The sequence below is a fragment of the Pinus tabuliformis genome, chromosome 4_2, assembly GCF_031772625.1.
Source record: "Pinus tabuliformis cultivar Carrire ecotype Pingquan chromosome 4_2, CPIR1, whole genome shotgun sequence".
NCBI classification, from domain to species: Eukaryota; Viridiplantae; Streptophyta; class Pinopsida; order Pinales; family Pinaceae; genus Pinus; species Pinus tabuliformis.
This window is the reverse complement of record NC_142304.1, coordinates 420,344,266-420,366,504: the sequence shown is the minus strand read 5'-3', so window position 1 is coordinate 420,366,504 and position 22,239 is coordinate 420,344,266. Positions and strand designations below refer to the sequence as shown.

At 40.2% G+C, this 22,239-nt stretch overlaps 1 protein-coding gene across 1 annotated transcript in view; it reads left to right on the top strand.

The window, feature by feature from the left end:
- The window catches only part of LOC149169735 (Nucleotidylyl transferase superfamily protein), a 253,875-nt gene that overhangs the window by 10,370 nt on the left and 221,266 nt on the right, over positions 1-22,239 (top strand). Inside the window, exon 3 of the mRNA XM_089428789.1 lies at positions 3,880-3,964. Coding sequence (XP_089284915.1) covers positions 3,880-3,964 — 85 coding nt within the window. The remainder of the gene's footprint in view (positions 1-3,879; positions 3,965-22,239) is intronic.

The following is a 22,239-nucleotide window of genomic DNA, read 5'->3' as shown; positions in this document are numbered from 1 at the left end:
GAGGACTATGCTCTAGTAATACTCCTCACTGAGCATCACCCTGATCATCCGACATTGGTCCCTGTGCTGATGCTAGGCCTGTTGCCCAACATCCTCTCCACTGCTGCATCATGTACTGCTACCCATGGCCCTGCCACTGCGACTGCTGCATTTGTACAACAACTCCCTTTGCATCCGTGCTGCTTCCCATGGCCTTGCCATTGCCACTGCTGTATCTGCACTGCAACCCCTCTCATCATGCTGCCCATAGCACTGCCATTGCTAACTGCTGCATTGCAACTCAGTTACTGAGAAGTAAGTAACTGATCTCCTAACTCTGACATCTCCGTTAGGCTAGAAACATTCCCGATGTTGAAGCTCCCTCTGTTGCTCCATTCACATCCGTCTCTACTGACATTTGCCAGTCCTGCTACTCCTCTTCGGGGCTCCCGTAGCAAGGTATAATCCAAGAGGTTGGGTACCTCGAGGATCCTGCCCCTCATCGCCTATAGTCCGTCTGACTACAGCTCGATGTCTCCCCACTTCCTCTCAAGTGGCGTATGAGCACTCATGGCACAGTCATCATCTGTCTCCACTTCTTTCTTCGCCCTTGTTGGCGCAGCCTTAGTCTCAGAAGCCTCTCCCTTGCTCTTCTTCCTCAGACACTGGTTCGCATAGTGACCCAGTTCCCCACAATGGAAGCACTTGACCTTGGAGAGGTCCTTCTTCTTCCGTTTCTCCTGCTTTCCCTTAGATGCTAGGGCAACATCCTCCTCTTCCTCCTTCTTGATTCTGACCCCCTTGCCGCTGCTTCCCGCCTTGGTTAGCCTTCTGATCTCTTCTTGACGAAGAGCTGCCCACAGTTCCTCCCAATTTGGAAGGGTCGACCTACCTAGGATGTTTTGACAAATACCTCCCAATCCTCTGAGACTACATTCAATGCGGTCCTCACCATCATCTCCTCATTTGGTGTGGCCCCTATGGAAGTCAACTGATCCTGGATCTCCTTCAATCGATCGAGGAAGGTGTCTATCTGTTCTCCCTTCTGCATCTGGTATGACCGCAGCTGATTTTCTAGTAGCATCTTCCTCTGCACGGAAGTATGCTGATACAATTTCGTCAGGGCCTCCCACATCGCATTTGCCATGTCCTTTTCGACAATATGTGGTACTACATGGTCCTTGACCCCGTCAAGGATGATGCTCTTGGCCCTCACCATTGCCTCCTAGTACTTTTCGTTCTTAATCGGGTCAATTGGGATCGCTATCATGTTCAAGGCGAAGTGCTTGAGACGATTCTTGTCTAGAATGGACAAGATCCTGGTCTTCCAGACTACTAAGTTTGAGGCTCCGTCCAGTCTATCTTGATCTCTTACCCCTTTCACTGCCATTTTGCTGCTCCTCTTTCGACTCTTTCGAGTCTCTCTACTTCCCTCCTGGAAGTTCTCGGTGTGACTGCCTCTAAGCCTCGATTTGCCTCCTGGAAACCCCTCTGCCAATGTCAATATGCCCCCACTCCGAAAATCCTCGGTAGCAACTCCCTCCTCCTTGGTCTTGCCCTGTTAGGTACTGTTTTGACCACAGTTCCCCACTAGTTTCACTCCGCAACTTACCCACAGCCTCCTATCCCCCAACAAACTGAAGGTTAGAGCCTCTAGGCTCTATGCAATCTCGGCACTAGCAAAATACGCACCTCTTGGCCATGGGCATCAATCTTCACTAAGAAAGATGACCGGGCATTGTGTAGGTTAGGTCTGCTCCTCTCTACCCACTGCGCTGATCCTCTTCCCGGCTCGAATTGATGACGCAGGCACTGCGTCACCCCTTCCTTGCTGCTTTTTTGCTAGGAACAACTTCTGCCACTCGGGACAACTGTTTCTGCTGCTGCTGTTGCTCTGCTCGGCTGATGCCCTCAATTATCTTGTGATCTGCAACCACGCTCTAATACCATGTTAGAATTTCTAAGTCTAACTGTTAGAAATCCTTCTCGTACTTTTTGATTTATCTCTTCCTACTTGTTCTGTTAATTAACATGTTATTTACCATGTAAATATTGATACTAAATACAAATACAATCTCAACATGAAGGAAAAACAAGCACACAAGTGACACCGTTATTTTTGGACTAATGTCCCCGGAAAAACCCAATGCGGGAAAACCGGTGCAACTATCTGAGGGTTTTATTATTAAGCAATTTTTGAATACAATCTGGGTGCTAGAAATGGCCCACCCAACAAAGAATGCCCTCGGCAGTAGTACCTCTTAGTCGGAGACAGATATCAGCCCCTATCTACGCCACAAAATCTCCCAGCGTTAACCTCTAGGGTCTGTGTCAGCCTCTTTGGCCCAGTGTCTACCCAGCCGCCAGTGTCAACCTCTCTAGCCCAACGCCAGCCTCTCGGGGCTCTGCGTCAGCCTCTGGAGCCTCTGCGTCTCCCATGTTGGCCTCTGGCTGCTTCTGCGTGGCCTCTAGCTGGCTCTGTGCCAACCCTCTCTCGACTTCTGCACTGATGCTCCCGGTACTATCTCTGCCTCTCGGCTACTGCATTCACTGCTCCTCAACTGCAACTCTGATCACTCCTTCGATTTCGTCAGCAAGCCCTGCCCCAGAAAATCGAAGTCTTGATCAACTTGGTGTGTTCTCTAAGTGACCCTCAAGCCTCCTCTTATACTTTTCTCGTTGACATTTCAACGGCCGAGATTAAGTCCCTAATCAATGGCTAAGATTAGATTTGGCTTGATCCATGACTTTTGGACCATTCTAACTCAGTTTTATATTAATCAACATTAATATTTTATTTTCCCTAAGTTTAGGCTTAGGGACTCCATTAAAAAGATTAATTATTTTAATATCTCCCAAACTGGTTAGATTCTGCCCAAACCATTTCTGGGTATTGGAGATCTCATGTGCTTTAGCGTCTCCACCAATTTCGTGGCTAGAGCACATTCGATGCTACCCCAAATCAACATCAGGTAACATGGTGTGTACGGCTGAATTCCTTTGCCACTAAAAAAATATTCTCACCTTCATATGATTGCGGCTAGACCTGGCCCTTGGCAATCCAATACGAACCTGACACCCATGCTTCCAAGGTCGATTCATAATTTACATTTTGACTACAATGTTAGATTTCTTGCGAACCTAGCATCCGATATTTAATTCCTAGTAGAAAATTGTCTACTGAATAAATACACAGCTAGGTCCTAACATAAATTCAATGGAAACAAATATGCTGATCTCAATCACAATGACACAAATAGATTATACCTGATCAAATCAATTCACCATTAGCAATGACTCAAAACCTACTTGGGCTCTCGTCCTGGGATAATGGCCCAACTGAGAAAATACAGAATACAAAATAAACCTAGATATGATCCAACAGATCTGCCCCAGATTGGTGCTCAATCTTCTCTGCAGATTTGGATCTCCAGCCTCTCCACACTCCTACCAACATTGCCAAGTAGCAATGACATCCAAGGAATTAACCCCAGTCAATAGTGACATACGATACAGTGTTATTCTCTATTTTAAAGGTATTTATCTTATTCCGGCCCTGTAGTCTTCAACCATGTTATTCTCTATGTTTTCTGATCTTGTGTTAAATATTGGAGGGGTTTCTATTTAAATGCCTTGGACATTAAAGTTTGAGAATAAAAAACTTGTTATGAGACAAAGTTGCTTGTGTACAATATAGATAGGTTCCTGCAATAACGGGCTTAGCTTCTGAACAATAAGTCATGTAAGTTTGTTGTATATTTACTTCTGATGCATTTTGTTTTTTATTTTGGCTATTTCTATTAAGTTGCTTGGTGCTGATTTTCTGTGTACTAGGTAAAGTTTATTTTCTGCCTACTCTGAAATGAACTTTAACTTTTCATTGATATTTTGTATTTTTAGGTTCCAGAAAGTTTTGCATCTCAAGAAACTTCAGATGACCTGTCTTTATTAGCATACAACCGTGCACTGAAACTTGCTATGACAGGTTTGCTGATATTTTTTTTACAGATTTTAGGCTTAGCTCCCAAGTAAGTTATTAATTCTCAATGAATGGTCTGTAAACAGTAGTCTTATGGCACTCCCATCTGACCAGCATGGACTAAAATGTGGAATTAATTTAATTGTAAAAATTTGTGCTTGCTATTTTTTATACATTAAATATTATTGTTGTAATAAAACTTGCAGACTGTTATTTAGTTACAGATAACAGAAACTGAAGTAAACAATCATCAACATAGCAATACTGCAGAGATCACCTCGGAAACCCAGTCCTGGAAAAACTAGTAAAAATGGCTTTTGTTTAGATTTAAATTAATCCTGGACATATATTTAGATTGTAGTAAGCCTTCTGAATGTGAACTGTGTTGGAGTTGCGACAATGTTTTGAGCGGACACTCCTCTCATCATCAGTAGATCCAAAAAAAGCTAATGAGAGGTATAGAATGGAGTAAAATGATGGAGTGAATAAATAGAAACTAAAAAGGAATTAATAAGAAAGATTGCAACGACAGATTAATGAATAGGGGCAGAAAATGGTCAATTTAATAAATAATTATCAGAAAATAATTGAAAACAGAAACCGAAGTAAACAATCACGAACATAGCAATAATGCAGAGATCACCTTGGAAACCCAAGCTTGGGAAAACTAGTAAATATTGCTTTTGTTTGGATTTAATTTAATCCCAGGCATATATTTAGATTGCAGTAAAATGTCTGAATGGGAACTGTGTTGGAGATTAGAAATGCCCCAATGTTTTGAGTAGACATACCACCCATCATCAGGGGATCCAAAAGAATGCTAATGAGTGATATAGAAAGGAGTAAAATAATGGAGTCGATAAATAGAAACCAAAAGGGAATTAGACATTAAGAAAATATATAAATTAATAAGGGGGCATTGAGACTAAAGATTAATGAATAGGGGAGGAAATAGTCAAATTAATAAATAATTATCAGAAAAATAAATGAATAACATAAACCAAAATAAACAATCATGAACATAGCAATAATGTAGAGACCACCTTGGAAACATGATCTTGGGAAAACTAGTAAAAATGGCTTTTGTTTGGATTTAAATTAATATCAGACATATACTTAGATTGTAGCAAACCTTCTGAATGTGAACTGTGTTGGAGTTTAGAAATGCCTGAATATTTTAAGTGGACACTCCAGTTATCATCAGGGGATCCAAAAGAAAGCTAATGAGAGATATGGAAAGGAGTAAACTAATGGAATGAATAAATAGAAACAAAAAGGGAATTAGACATTAATAAAATATATAAATTAATAAGGGGGAATTGAGATGACAGATTAATGAATAGAGGCAGGAAATGGTCAAATTAATAAATAATTATCAGAAAAATAATTGAAAACAGAAACTGAAGTAAATAATCATGAACATAGCAATAATGCAGAGATCACCTTGGAAACCTGATCTTGGGAAAACTAGTAAAAATGGCTTTTGTTTGGATTTAAATTAATCCCAGGCATATATTTAGATTGTAGTAAACCTTCTGAATGTGAACTGTGTTGTAGTTTATAAATGCCCCAATCTTTTGAGTGGACACTCCACCCATCTTTAGGGGATCCAAAAGAAAGCTTTTGAGAGATATAGAAAGGGGTAAAATAATGAGTGAATAAATAGAAACAAAAAGGGAATTAGACAAATTCCTAGGAGGGCAGCTCAATTGGTGATCGAAGTAATGTGAGTCCGTGGTAACTAAGAGATCCAAGGTTCAAGTCCCCCCCGGTTGTGACCCAATTTATGGAGAAGAGGACAGACCGTAGACCCCCAGAGTTTTATTAGTAGCCCCCTGTCATGTGAGCTGCCAAGTTCCTCTGGGTTACAAAAAAAAAACAAAATTTCTATCATCCACTTAATAAATTAAATTAGGGCATAGAGTAGACGGTAGTAGGGTGTTTTGTTAAGACACTCTGTGGTGTAAAGGTCACTGGTTCGAAACTCCATGGGCAAAAATCCAGCCATGCTAAGGGCCGGTGTAGCCCAGGCTGGGTGCTATTAGTAGGTGATTTTGACGGCTTAGATGCCTCTAGGTCGCGGTTACTCAAGCCACAGGTTAGGCGTGTCAGTCATTAGGACTCAAATTATCTAGCAAACAAAAAACGGGAAATAGAAATTATGAAAATACATAAATTAATAAGGTGGGATTGAGACGAAAGATTAATGAATATGGCAGGAAATGGTCAAATTAATAAATAATTATTAGAAAAATAATTGAATAATTGAATAATTGAATAAATAATTAAAGATAAGGTTAATAATAGAAGAAAGAATAGGGAGCAGAAAAATAAATCAATATAAAAAGATAATTATAAATAAATGAATAAAGTCAACCAAAAAATGGAATAAAATGGAAAATTGAAAATGGAATCCTCTGAATAATAAACAAAGGAATGGGGAATGTAAATAAAATAGAGAGTTGAAACTGCATCCTCCAAACAATAAATTAAAGAATGGGGAAATGTAAATAAAAGTCTGATATAAAAAGATAAAATGAAAATGTAAGGGATGAGAAAATCTAGATAAGATGTGAAATAACAATTGGAAAGTGAAACAATCATTAGAAACTAAATTAAATTAAGGAAAGAATAATATTACAGGCAATATAGTAGTGAAAGAATTGTGGAAGGATTATTCTAGTTAGAGTAAAAAAGTTAGAAAGGATGACGAGCTTTGAATTTTAAAGGATCCTCTAAACAGACAATTACTTCTTATGACCTTATCTTAGGTTAATCTTTTCTTGCATTTATTATTCATCATAAAGTAATTGCACAAAGAATATCAACAGTAAAAACAAAAATGGCAGTAGGATCATAAAGAGTCAGCCACACAAGAACACAATATTTTACCCTGGGAAAACCCAGCAACCCTTCTTCTTAGAGAAATCATTAAGTTCAACAGAGAAACATCAAGTCAAACCCTATGTCAAATTGACCATTAGCATAATTCTAATCAAATGTGGTCTATTAGCCCTTCAATCAAATCATTCTTCTGTCTAGAGAACTCGACCTGTCCTTTTCTTGGCTGAACTTCGTCTTGCTTCTTCATTAGATAGTAATTTGGTCTGCCTAGAAGACTTCCACATGTGCGAGGAGAAGCAGACTTATCCTTCAACAAAATTTGTCCTCTTCTTCATCCAATTCGTCTTCCTTAACTTCGTCCAGAGGAGCAGATATAACCTTCTGTGATGAATCTGAACTTGCTTGATCAAACTCCTTTTGGAGGAGGACGAGCCTTTTATTTAAATTGTTTCATGAGGCTAAATGGGTGCCATTTGATGCTAGGCCGACTTGAACTGTGTGGAGGCTGACTTGGTTTTCTTGGACTCAAAATAATCAAATTTTGATATTATAATTTTTCTCTTTTGACAAGGACATGAAGCATGTCCATTATATCTTTCTTTTTGACACAAGCATGAAGAACATGCCTTACAATTACATCAAGGGCTAAAAATAACAATTATGAATACCAACCATAGCTACAAACTTCAGCACTCCCTCTTAGCTAGGGAGGTATTCATAATGACTATCTAGATGTTCTCATGTTGACAAATTTCTCTAAGAAAGGGTTATAACAATTCATCATCAACATCAACATCATTATCATTGTCATTAACATCATCATCATCTAATTACCATAACTTAGTTAGCAACTCTGACATATGGTAAATCATCAACATCAACTAGTTGCCACAATTGGTTGGGACCTATTACCGCTCAAACTAGCAAGGGTCCTAGGAGGGGATCTTATAGAGCAACTACTAGGTCAAGGGGCAACAATGGAGCGATAGCCCACTGTCACCTCAGCTAAGGCTCCCTGCTCTTTATGGACTTTCACCGATGGGAGGAGTCCTAGTATGAAAGGAATCACAAGGATGAATGGATCAATGAATGGATGGAGGGTGATTCCTAGGGCCTATTCACAAGAGAGACTCAATTATATGGCTTACTTGCTTAAGAAGCAAGGTGATGGGCTCTCTAGGAAGGGCTAAGAGGATACTTAAGCCTAGGTTTGAGTAATATCCCTTGTCAAGAAGCTTCCTAGGTCCAAGAATCCTTGTGGAGAAATGGCTTCTATGCAATCCTTGTTGAATTTGAGTTATCAAGTTGTGGGACCATAGAGAGCCAAAGTGGACCCAAGCTAGGTCAAGGATGTGGAGTTGATCAACACTAGAGGGGCTTGACCTGTTTTGGGAGGAGAATAGGGTCAAAGGACAAATTTTCTTTTGGAATACAAATGCAATGACCCAAGTGAGGACACTAACCCAAATCAACCTAGGGAGAGAGATGGTCTTGTGGCTAGGGCTTGCTATATCTCGGGATTCCACCGTCGGATTTGCTTCAAACTTGGAGGACCTCTTGAGAACACCCCAACGCAGTAGTGGACCAATTTTCAAGGTGTTTGCATGGCTACAAAAGAATTCACTTGATGCCCTGGGTGACCCTCTAGGGTTAGGCCTAGAATTGGGAAGAGTGAAGAAAAGAGAGATAAATTTGAGCACCAAGAGGATGCGAGGATCAATGCCTTGCTTAGGGGCTGAATGGAGTCAAGGCACACCTAGATCGAATTTCATGAGCTAAGGAGCCCTAATTAACCTTTGCTAGCTTACTCAAGGGCAACAACTAGGTAATTAGAGATTTATACTTCAAATTTGCCAAAGAGATGAAGTTTCGAGGTCTTTCAGCCTAAGAGGTGCCTCTAGGAACATTCGCCCAATCCCCCAAGAGCAACATATGCATTAATTCACTTATTCAAATGTCCTAGAAGAATTTCTCATTACAGTAACCCATACAGGAATAATGATAACAATACATATGCATTTGACAAGTAAGATAACAAGAATAGCCTTAAAAGTTCACTTACATGAGGGAGAGTATATCCATTCATCAACTTTGCATTAGAAAGGAGCTCCAAAGACAATAGTAAAAATCCAAACATCATAGTGCATCCAGAAACTCCAAAAAGTTTACCCCAACAACAAGTGCGGAAATCTCTCAAGAGATACTAATCCAATCCAAGTGATGATGAGATCACCCTCATCGATTTATACAATCCAATAGGGGATTAGAATAGCCTAGTTTGTCTTGTTTAGCCCAAATAATAAAATAATTCTCAATAATGACATGACTTAGTGACAAGCCCACCAAGATAGCTCAATAACATAAAAATAAGCCTCTCAAGAGGGAAGAATAATGAATATGATGAGTCGTTGGGCCGTTGAGGAGGCCTAATAGAGTCCAAATGTGCCAAGTTGAGTGAAATGGCTCCAAACATAGTGGACAAGGGGCCAAGCAAGTCACATGTGGTGCTCCCGAGTGGCTGTGGGGACACAATGACATCCTCATGGGTCTCCAAGTGGATTGATAATGCCTGTAAACCATCTGTAAGGGTTAGGATGATGACATAAACCCTCCCTTTGTCTCTTATAGTGAACACATCCTCATTTGGACCCTAGAACATTTTCCAAGTGTGTGTAGCTGGTTGGGCATGGTGATCTAGCTGCGTCATCCTCATCCAAAGGGTGGAACAAGAGCAATCTCTGAATGGTGCTTGGGATCCATGAAGTACTCTTTGCTATGGTGGAGGCCCATGGCTCTCAACGCTCACCCTACAAGTTCCAATGTGGTCCTCTAGAGGGTTTGGACCTCGTATGGGGGGACCAAACCCCAAATAGAGACCCACCTGCAATCCTGCATAAGATCCAATGCATTCCCTTGCCCTCCAATACAACAAATCATTAGAAATCAAGTAAAATAGCTTACAAATCATGGAATCAATGGGGCAGTTCATAGTGCCATGCCCTTCCATAGTGGGCTTTGGCATGTACAGGTGTCTCCAAGCCCAATAAGAGGGTTAACCAAGGACCTCATTAGGTGGTTTCAACCTTTAAATGGGGTGACATATCCATGGTACATCTATCAATGGATATGTGGCATGTGATATAGTGATGAGACGGAGTGGGAATTAGGGGAATGCTCCAAGCCACATGTTATGGTACAAGGGTAGCTATGATGAGGGAAGCCCGCACTTGGGTATATGAGTGTAGGGGGGAGCAAATCGTAGTACATGAGTTACCCTAGCCTTTGTTTTTCCACCTTTCTTCATATGCCTTTTGCCTTTGATTGTTTTTTCTTCATAATTGCTCGGGGCTTTAGGGGATGAGAGCATGATGTGTAGAATATAGCAGTGGATACCCCCCTTTAAGTTGGGGTAACTCATTGCCCACCAGGGGTTGAGACAATCATGGGTCCTTTAATGTGGAGGGGGCTCATCTGGGGCCCATAGGAACTAGGGTGATGGCCATGAATGAGGGGTAGAGCTCATGTTTGGCTTGTTCCCATGTGCTAAATTTGTATGTCCCGACCATATTTTGCATTTTGTGGTACATTTCCTCTTGAAAGTGGCCAAATTATGCTTTTTCTTTTATTTTTAGCTGCATCAACCTCCGGGCATTGTTCCAGGTCCGACACAAGGTGTGGACAACCGGAGGGGGAGGCTAACCCTATGTGGCCAACATGTGTTTTCGTTCCTATAAGGGGACAAGCCATCTCCATAACTGCAAGGCCACACACTCTTTACTTTACTTTGTACCAATTGGAAGAATTTTCCAAGAAAGTCTTTTCCCTATGATGTCTATCAACCAAGCTTATGCTTGGAGGTTAATTGAGTTAAAATGCAAACTATGCTAAAATGCCTAAATGTAATACAAGTAAGTTTTCCCAAGAGATATTTGCAATGCTTCAAAATAATGGAAATGAGATAATGCTCAAAGTAAATTGCAAATGTAACTTCAAAAAAAGAAATTAACTTGCAAGTGAATTAGAATGATGCAAGTAAGTTTGCTTTACCAAAAGAAAGGAATTGCCTCAAGTAAATGGAAATGCTCACAATGATATAACTTGAAAATATTTCTCAAAATTGTACAAGACACATAAACATAAGCTTCATAAGCAAATGAAATTGTAAATTGCTCCAAGTAAATGCCACAAACCATAAACTTATAGCAATTGGAAATGAGATGAAGCTAAAAAGTGAATGCTTGCTTGTAAAGTATGCTTGGAAAATAAGTGAGCAAGATAACAAATGAGCCTATAGTGAGGCAATTGTATCCCAAAGAAAAGCAAATTGTTAAACAACTAAATTAAACTTGCCACATAACTCCAAATACTTGCATGTAAGAAATGAGTTGCTCTAAAGCAAAATATCAACTTGTACTTCAAAACAAGAATGAAATGCAAAGCATCAAATGAAACTTGTAGCAAAATTTAACTTAGAAATTGAAATGTGATGGTGAGGTTGTCTTAATTTTAAAGCATAGAAAATGAGCTAAAAAAGGAGTTAGAAAAAATGCAAATTTAATCCACCCACAAAATCCTCCTTCTAAAAGAGGATAAAGGATGGCTTGGGTAAAACCCAAGCTCCTACAAGAAAAATAGATCTTTTGTTATGATATTACAATGGAGTTAAAGCCTCTTAGAGGACTGCCCAAAGATGAAAGGGAATAGTACAAGATTTGGAGCTAGAAATAGCTAGAATATACCTCCAACAATAGCAACTGCAAGGGCCAATGAAGACTTGCTAAAATCTGGAAATTACAATCTCCACAAAGGCCCACGACCTATCCTTATTTGCAACTCTTTCTAGTGTCCATGGTCTCCTTGAAATAAATCTTGGATGCTTGAGAGGTCCTACAAGAAAACTAGTTAGAGTTCAATAGAGTTTCTTCAAGGCATTTGTGTCAAAACTCCAACTATGGGTTGCAAAACTAAGACAAAGTTAGTGCAAAAGAGCATGTAAGTATGATACAAAATAATATACAAAACCAAATCAAGTGATGGGAGTGAACCCCATCATTTGCCTAGTTTGGGAAATGCTCTTGAATAGCTAAATACATCAATGGAAGCACAATTTTTTAAAGATATTTAAATTAAGATGTATTTGCTTGTATACAAGCTATGTCCAATAAATCCCTGCAAGAAAATCACTTCGTAAGATAAACTATGGAATTCAAAGAACCAATGAGAGCTCCTTGGAGAATGTGCCAAGAGTGGGTTGGTCTTTCCAAAGACTCTCCCTCACGCTTGATATTTGATCCTACAAGATTTTCCTCTGCAAAACTTCAATCAAACATTAGTTCCATATAGATTTAGCAAATAAGCAATGATAAGAAAACTTTAAAAATTTATTGGAAAATAACTAGATGTTTTCTACACCTAAGGCATACTTCTAAATCAATTGCCAATGCAAGATAGCTTTACATTAACAAATCTACAAGAGCATATGGAAATAAAATAGATCAAAGCTTGAGCAAAGAAAATTATACCAATAATGAGTCAATCATCATGCTCCAATGGAACAACATCTCATGAATGAACACCAAAGTCTTTTATTGCAATTTAGAACAAGTGTACATATGAGCAGAGCTTTGCTAAGCACAATAGCTTGTAATAATGGATACATAGTGAGAGCCTATGGCTCTATTATATAGAAGTTTGGGAGCCAATCTCAAGGCAAATGGTGACAATCCCAAGACAAATGGGTGACAATCCCAATGCTCCATGCAAATTCGAATTTCCCAAGTGGCAACTTGATTTCTTCCTTAGAGACCCACAAGATCCTTGATGAGGGAGATCGAATTAAAGGAGAGGACATGTGGGAGAGTGAAGTGGAGTGGTAGGAGACCACTCTCCACCTCACTCAAGTAAATTCTAATCCAATTTCAAGTCAACTCATGATATCTCCTTGAAGCTTGAGTGAACTTTCTCAAATCGTGGATCTTGTCATTGGGACTCGTTTTCTTCTCCACAAAAAATTCGATTTGCTTGATTTTTGGCTTATGTGGAGTTCACATTGCTTGGTAACTCAACTTTGACCTTTAGATGAATTTCCACCTCATTTCCACATCATTTTAGCATGTATGGATATTTATTTTTCTCCATTTATTTAATTGCTGGGCTAATTTATTGTCACATTTTCCACAAAATTTAGGAAAAGTGGGTTTGGAGGGTTTAGAACTAATTTTTTACCCCCCAAAGTGTATCATAGTAGAAAGTTGAGTGTGAGAAGTGTAAGTTTGATCACACATACCCCTTACAACTTCTCTAGACATCATTTATTACATTTCATATATAAAATGACCCTAGACACTAGGACTCACCCAAGGCTTCACCCTCAAGTTGTACTTCGGCTTTGAGGTTATGCTTAGAGAAAAAATTCAATTAATTATTAAGTTCCCGTAAGGATATGATAATTAACCAAGTGAAAAAAAACTTCCAGAGTAAACTCACTTGATGACAAGGGCCTAGGTCACCCAGGTCTGTTACATGACTAACTCATCATATTAGTATCACTTTTACATCGTCCCCACAGGGATTGTGGAGTTTGAGTACAACAAAAAAAAATGAGAAGAAGAAGTAGAGTTGAAAAAATCTGATGACATAATGAACTTTGATGGTACATTGAAGTCTCTAATACACCCTTGGGCATGGAGTCTTCAAAAAATCTCTAGGTGCCACTCCAATGTTCAATAGGGCCCAATGGACAAATGTGGACCCGGATGGGAAATATGGTGAATGGGGTTATAATGAACGAAGGAGAGTGATGTATATGGTGTTGGGAAGTGGGACCACGCAACCAAAATTGTGGTTTCCCATGTAGTGCCACCCTTAAAGCTAGTAGCCAATAAAGGAGATCCCATAGGACTAGGATACAAGGTTAACCATCAAATTAGACAGAGGAGACAAAAGTACAAACCAAGCCCACTCTTTCTGCCAGATCCCCCCACTAATCTATGTCCAAAAGTGTCCATGATAAGTAAACAAAAAAACCCAACTACATAATGAAAAGCCATACCTTCAGGGTTGGAAGACCCACCTTCAAACATTCGATCATAACAGATGGGCGAGGGAGCATATATCGCTGGCTCAAGTGGCGGAAATAGTGGCACAACGAGCTATTTGGTGGCTGCAAGGGACTGCTAGCTGAGGACCATCTAGGAGAAAAACTTTATTTTATGGGTACTACCTATGGGTGGTGGGTAATAGGCCCTATAATAACGATGTATTTTATAGGTTGGCTTGACCTTAAACAATCCAAATATGCTATATATACTTTTTTTCATTATTTGTGTGAATTGGCTAGGTGAATTCAATACTTCGATGTTACTCTGCAACTTGCGTAACAAATCTTCTTCCTTGTTTTAATGAGGGTTTCTAGTGTTAAATTCTCCTTGAACCCAACAACTTGGCTATTTACTACCTAGCAGATTACAAATCTACTAAATAAAATTACAACTTGGATCTTAAGAAAACTTAAACATTCAACGGAAGAAAATTAATCAATCTCACTCACTCACACATAAGCACACACAAATATTTTGACTAATTAAACAATTCTTCATTAATAACTCAAAACCTTTAGGTTGCCTTAGTAGGAAAATGGCCTGTTACCCACCAAAATGGGTAACCCCATAGGAGAAATTTTTTTCCTACATTTGACAGCCAACCAACTAGCGGTCCCTGATATTCACTTCTTGAACATGATATGCCATGTGCCTCTGCCATCTACATCAACCACATACCTCTCATCATTTGACATTTCATCTTGGATGAAGGTGGGTTGCTATTCAAAAGGTACTTTGATTATTATGCAATCGGGTGCTTATACTTGTTTGTTTTGGGCTTTTAGTATGGATAAAGGGGTGATTTGGAAGATTGACCAATCTTAACTATACATCTGTTTTCTCACCTTAGTAGGGGGTTGATCTTTAGCCCTAGTCTAGTGGGACCTCCCTTGAGGCCTTAGGGTTATAGGTGGGGCACTAATTGGAAAACCTGGATTGATATAGCACGTTCACTTTCCCTTACACCATACTTGACACTTTCCATGTCATATTACAAACCCCTTATATGCCATCTCCATTCTTTGAGTCTAACTTGTCATGGTTCATTAGGATTCAACACCCTCTTATCCACATCCTTGTGTAGGGCCAAGAAACATTGCCCTGGAGGTTGATGTAGCTAAAAGAATGGAAAAACATAATATGCCACAATGAAAGAAAAAGAAAGTCAAAATGCAAAATAAAGCTGGGACATAAATTAGCACATGGGAAAAAGCCTAGCATGAGTTCTACTATCCTCATTAGCCATTACCCGTTCTTGAGCAATTGATGTTCCCTTTCATCTAAAGGAACCCTTGCATGTCCCAACCCTGATGAGCGATAAACTGTCTCATCTTAAGGGGTAAAATTGAATAGCTCTGACCCTTGAGCTATGCACTCTATTGCCTCAAATTATAGCAGGTCTTGTAAGGGGTGACCTACAAGGCAAAACTAGATTAAGGGACAACAATGAGGTGTGGCCCACTGTCACCGCTGCCACTACCTCATGCTCTTTGTGGACTTTCACCACTGGGAGGCCTCCCTTTAAATAGGTCACCAAAGGATATATCAAATTCCAAGGTCAAGGTGACAAGAAAAGCTTATAGAGGACAACCCTTCTTAAGGACAGCGCTCAATAAGCTAAAAAGGGCAATTCACATCCTCTAACAAACATATTTAGGGAAAACATGATCTAGGGTTTGAGAGATAACAAGCCAAATGGATCTACCTAGAATCAAAGGGCCAAGAAAATGTTTCCAAACAATGAATATTAGAAAGCAAATGGAACAAGAAACCTTCTACAAGCCACCAAGTTGAAGCCTAGGGCAAAGTAGGGTAAAATCTACCTAGGGCAAGAGAATTCAGCCTTAGAAAGTTACAGATTGGCCGCTAAAGGGAGTTGATTTTGAGGCAACTAGTACTCCTTCAAATGTTGAATCCTTCCATAAGGCTTAGTTCCCACTCTGGGTCAACTTGTGCCTTGGCCCTAGCTAGCGGCTTGATCTTAAGAGGGCTGAAAATCATAATAAGAGAGAGAAAGTAAGTTTTATAGTAAAATTTGTGTGTGATCAACCAAGTGACAAGGCTAGTGCCTAATCCTTGGCATAATGGAGTCCAGGGAGTGAAAAATTTTCTAATTCTTGGTGAGGAGTATGGGAATTTTGAAGCCCTAGCTCAAAAGCCTAACTATTACTTTTGTGAGTGATCAAAGTCACATGGGAGAGCTAGTTTAAAGATACACCAAGGAGATTGCTATTCACATTCTATATATGAGTAATGCATACAATGCCATTATCTAGATTCCATACATTGATCTTCAATAATAACTAGCACAATAGAAACCCTAGATAACAAATCATTCCATACATTAGACACAAGATTTTTTTTTTAATCACGTCCAAGGCTGGCTTACAAGATTAAATGCTTGTACAATCCTTTATTGATCCAAAGTAACATCTCCAAGATCAAGAAATAGCTCCAAAATGGCAAAATACACTGTAGAGTCACATCTCCACAAGAATCCAAGAAGGTCGAGGTTTTCAAAGAGGGCCAAAAATGTCACAAGTGATGATGATCTAATACAAATGAATCTATCCTCTATTTATATGAGGATTAGGAATGCTAATTAGCCTATAAAGCCCCTAAAAACAAAATCTGATGACAAAATGGACTTGGGTTACAAGCCAACCCATTAACTTTTTGAAAACATCCCTAATTAACCCACATGTGTGAGCTGCAAGCTCGCAAGGGATGATGTCATCTTATGAAAGTGCTCCAAATAGCATGTCTAAGGGTGATGAGGTGTCTAAGGGGGTGTAGAATCATGTCAAGTCCATATTTGAGTGTTGGCCCTAAAATTCACCTCATGTCCTCTTGTGGGGTCCCAAGGTCCAACTAGGGCATTGTTACCCACCACCAGTGGGTGACACCCTTAGAAGAAATTTTCTCCTAGATTTGACTTTCGCTGGGAGCCAACAACCTCTTGCAACCACCAGATAGCTCAATGTGCCACCTTTCTCTGTCACCTGAGCTAGCCATTATGTGTCCTTGCCCATCGATTATGATTGTATGTTTGAAGATGGGCCTTCCAACCCCAAAAGGTATGGATTTTCATTATGTAATTGGGTATATTTGCTTGCTTTCCTTGGACATTTTTGGACATGGATTAGTGGGGGGATTTGGCGGGAAGTATAGGCTTGGTCTGTACTCTTGTTCGCTTGTCCCGACTTGGTGGTTGAACTTGTATCCTAGTCCTGTGGGACCTCCTTTATTGGATACTAGCTTTAGGAGTGGCACTACATGGGAAACTCCCCTCGCTCATTATAACCCCTTTTCACTCTTTTCCCATTTGGGTCCACATTTGTCCATTGGGTCCACAAGGAGTTAGCCTCCCCCTTCCCTTGTCCATATTTTTGGGTTGGGCATGGAACGATGCCCCAGAGGTTGATGTAGCTAAAAAGAGAGTTAAAAGCATAATTTGGCCACTTACAACAAGAAATGTACCATACAATGCAAAAAGATGGTTGGGACATAAAAATTGAGCACGCGGGCAAAAGCCAAACATGAGCTCTATCCCTTATCATTATGGCCATCACCCTGGTTCCTAGGGCACCTATGAGTGCCCCCTACATCATTGAGGAACCCATGATTGTCCCAACCCCTAGTGGGCGATGAACTGCCCAACTTTAAGGGGGTAATCACTACTTTATCATACACATCATGCTCTCATCCCTTGGAGCCCCGAGCAGTTAAAAGAAAGACAAATCGATAAAAGGTAAAAGGCATATGAAGAAGGGTGGAAAAACAAAGGCCAAGTAACTCATGTACCACGATTGCTTCCTCCTACATCTATACACCCTAATGTGTGGGCTTCCCTCACTATAGCCACCTTTGTATCATGGCATGGGACTTGGAGCCTTCTCTATTGCCCCACTCTGTTCCACCATTATTTCATGTGACACCTGCTATTTGACGGATGTACCATGGACATGTCACTCCCATAGAGGTTGAAACCACATAATAGGGTCCTTTATTAACCTTTCTCTTGAGCTTGGGGACACCTGTACATTCTAAAACCCATTTGGAAGGGCATGCCACTATGAAGTTTCCACTTTGCCCCTTGATTTGTAACCTTATTTACTCAATTGCTCTAATGAATTGTTGTACTGGAAGGTGAGGAGACGCATTGGAACTTATACAAGATTGTAGGTGGGTCTTCATCTTGGGCTTGGCCTCCCTATACGGGATCCAAGCCCTCCAGAGCGTCATGATGGCCCTTGTAGGGTGAGCATTGAGAGCCATGGGCCTCCACCACAACAGAGCATTGATTGCCACGGCATGGGCCTCCACCACAACAGAGCATTGATTGCCACGCCATGGGCCTCCACCACAACAGAGCATTGATTGCCACGCCATGGGCTTCTTCAACACCACTTATTACTTGTTCGTGCCCCAATCATACAAATATGATGATGCACCTGGACCACATTGCCCAGTCAGCCAATTCTTGAACTAGACACTTGATAGTTGATCCAAGGTCTAGAAGCGGTTTTGTCTCACTTGGGGAGACAGAGAGGGCTCGTATCATCTTTATAGCCCTTATTGATGGAGCATCGACATGTTTGACCCATTTGGAGACCCATGAGACCAGTCATTGTAACCCATAGCCACTTGGGAGCACCACAAATGTTTTTGCTTGGAAATCAAGGGGCCTATTGTCGCTCAGATTGTTCAGGCATGGTGCGACAATGACTCAGGGTGGGGGTTGTCACTCTGATCCCCGCCCACTCCGTTCTAGCTGTCTCCCAAGAATAGGCTATGGGGGGTAGTCTTTATGGAAGATTGAGAATACAAAACTTGTTGGCAACCAACAAGTTCGGGAGACACGATTGAATGGCCTAGCCACTTGGTTGATTTAGCAAGTTAAGGGATGAGATTAAATTATTATGTGCCACCAATGCCTTATGGAGTCAACTACTTGCTTTATATCGATTAAATACCAAATGATCGGATGAACAATCACTGCTCAAGAGATGCTTAGCTATCCTATATGGAGTGCAAGTCCTACAATCTAGGTGAAATGCAAAAATCACGATTTATTTGAGTTAAATGTCTAACTAGGTGAATCCCTTAATCCCTAACTATTTTGAGGCTAGTCTCTAAAGTAGTTTGTAGAGAGAAGTCAAGGCGAAGCAAGCAAAGGCTTGGTTAACGATGCCCCCCTTGAAATCTAACCACCCGGTGCCTCTAGTGCTGTAGAGACTATGGCTCTGATGACTGCAAGGTCACTGTGTTAACCACTAGAGAGGGTCTATCCTTCGCAAGCTACAAGATGAAGGGTGTTCCTATCTTTCTATTAAGCAAGCTTATGCTTGGAGGTTAATTAATTAATGCAAGACTAGGCCTAGAATGTGAATGCAAATTTGATTTGAGTGCTCTTGAGTTAAGATTGATTGTGGTCTTAAGTACTTAGTTAAAATTGATCTTATGACAAAGAGTACTTGACAATGAATAAACGACAATCTTAACCACAAGGTAAAGTGCTCAATTTCAGCAGTGCCCAAAAAGATGTATCCAATGAGACCAAGGGATAATTGCCCAAGAAACAAGATTAATACTCTCTATGCCAAATTAACTAATATGTCAAAAATAAATATTCAATATGACTATGAACAATAAATCCAATGACAATAATAAAAGATTAGAGCACTTATCCATGATATCACTTAGAACAATTAGCCAAGGTTCTTGTCAACACTTATGAGGCAATACAAGAATGAAAGGGATGTCAACGACACTTGCTCAAGAGATAGACAATTTAGATGATTGATGCCCGACCTCTGGAACTGAGAACAATTTTTCTCACTAGCAAATTGATCTTGCCTTGCTGAAGCTACTGCGTAGAGCCTCTATGCTGCCTCTCTGGGATAACTCGATCCTCTTGCTGTTGCGTCTCCGGATCTGGAAATCTTTCCTTCGGACTCACTGTCCTTGCCCCTCTCACACTGCTTCGACCTCTAACTCTCTTTCAGACAACTGATTGCTGCTACCCTAGAAATGGATCTGCTTAGAAATCCAACCTCACAAGTGTCTTCTCCATCACCACATCGACCTCCTCTTATAATTCTTTGTTGGAGCACCAACAACCAAGATTAAAACAAAATCAATGGCTAGGATCATCTCTAGATCGATTCGTGTGAGTTTCTAGATGATTCTCTCCTTGACTTCATTAATATTGATTAATTAACCATATTCCCTAAGTTTAGACTTAGGAAATATTTAAAACTGGTTAATAATCTAATTAAGTCATTTCTAGGCAGAATTTCCAGAATCGATTTATGGGTTTTGGAGATGTAATGTATTCTAGCCTCTCTACAAAATTTCAAGGCTAGAACACATTTGATGCTAAAAAAAAATTAACAGCTACCTCAACTGGGCAACTCGCTCAGCCTTCGGGAAGTCCTTCTCTAGAATTTGACACACAATCTGCTACTCCTGAAGCTAGCACTGACTGACTGGAAAAAATGCTACGACTTACTGCAACTAAAAATCATGGATTTCTTCCCACCAACTGGATCTGGAAACCCTCTAAGAATTTCCTCTATGCGTGTGCTTTTCTCTTCCACTCAACGCTGATCTGCTACTACTAGACTAGCTGCAAACCAACTACACCCAGATTTGCTCAATGAACTGTCTGATCTGCTCACCAGAATCCTCTATCCGGCAAAACCATTGCCTGTTGGAACTGCTTCTGGGCAAATCAAACTTTTCCAACTCTTTGGATCTGGAAATCGAATTTCTTGCCCATCAATTCGAACTACTTGGTTGAACCTCTGCGCAGACCCAAAAATTTTGCCCAGATACTCCCTCTGAGGCTACAAAATTTTTCCCTCGTCACTAAGCTCTTGATTTGTCTTCAACATTGCTCTGATACCATGTGAAAAAATCCTTGAAATGCAACAAATGGAATTTATTCTTCTAATTGATTAAATTATGCAGTTTATTTTGTTACGACAAAATAACGAATAAATCACACTACAATTTCTTCACAATAAAAACGTTGGGGAAAATACACAGGAAACTAAGAAAATAGATGCATACACAATAAAATTGACACCGTTATTTTGGACAAATGTTCCTGAAAAAACCCAATGTGGGAAAACCAATGCAACAGATGAGGGTTTTATTATTATTATTATCCAGTAGTGAGAATTCCAAGTACAATCTGGATGCCCCACTGGCAATCCTCTCTTGAGAAAATACTGGCAAAATTATTAAGGGAATTTTCCCCTTCTCCACAAGCAATTTGGCAACAATGTGACCACTCAAACTAGCACCAAGAACATCCCTGCGCAGGCTTTTGCGCTGACTCTGCGTATCCTGTAACTCGCACTGCTTGGAACTGCTTCTGATCAAGACTTCTGGCTTGTTGCTGCCTTTGGAAGTGATTCTCTGCCCCTCTGGAAAATTATCTCGGCCTTCGACACCTGAATCAACCTCCTCTCCAGCAAAATTGAACTGCCTCAATGAGGCTTTGTGTTAGCCCCTGTGCAACCTCCTGTGGAATAACTTGACCTCTCTTCGCTGACTCTTCCAACACTGGAAACCTCCACCGGAATCTCTACTGTTGCTCCTCTTCCTCTGCCACTGATCTCTAGCTTGAATTCTTTTCCCGACCTAATCTCTGCTCTCCGCGAAATTTGATCTGCCTAGATGACCCACTCACTCGATTGGTCTATCTCCATCCCAAAGTCCTGCTCTTATAATCTCTCATTAACGAACCAAATAACATGATTAGATCTCCATCAACGGTTAAGATCATCTCAAACTCAATTCGTATGAGTTTCTAGAGCAAACTCACTTTTCTCAATTAATTCCCTTTAATTAATCGATTTCCCTAAGTTAGACTTGTCATTTTTTAATTATCGATCAATTAATTTAATTGAGCTGTCTCTGGGTGTTTTCTCCCGAAACCTTTTCCGGCTTTTGGAGATCTTGTTTTTCTTAACCTTTTCGACCAAAGTTGAGACTAGAACACCTGTCTGATGCTACAAAAACTAACAGTTTTGCCCTGGCTTGGAGCCTATATCTTGTGTTCATCTTTGTATGGTTGTGATATTCATTGTTTTGGCACTTATTTGATGATAAGAATATAAGTATAATCAAGAAGAAGAATATAATATCACAAATAACTGTCAAGTAAGGAGAAGTAAAAATAAAAGATGCCCTTATGCTGCTCTAATCAATTCTCCAACATGGTATTAGAGCTATGCTTGAAAGAAGAGGCTTTGAAGATCACTCTGCTGATGGAACTCCTGAAGGTTCAATAAAATCTAGGCTTAACATATTTGTGGTTTCTCT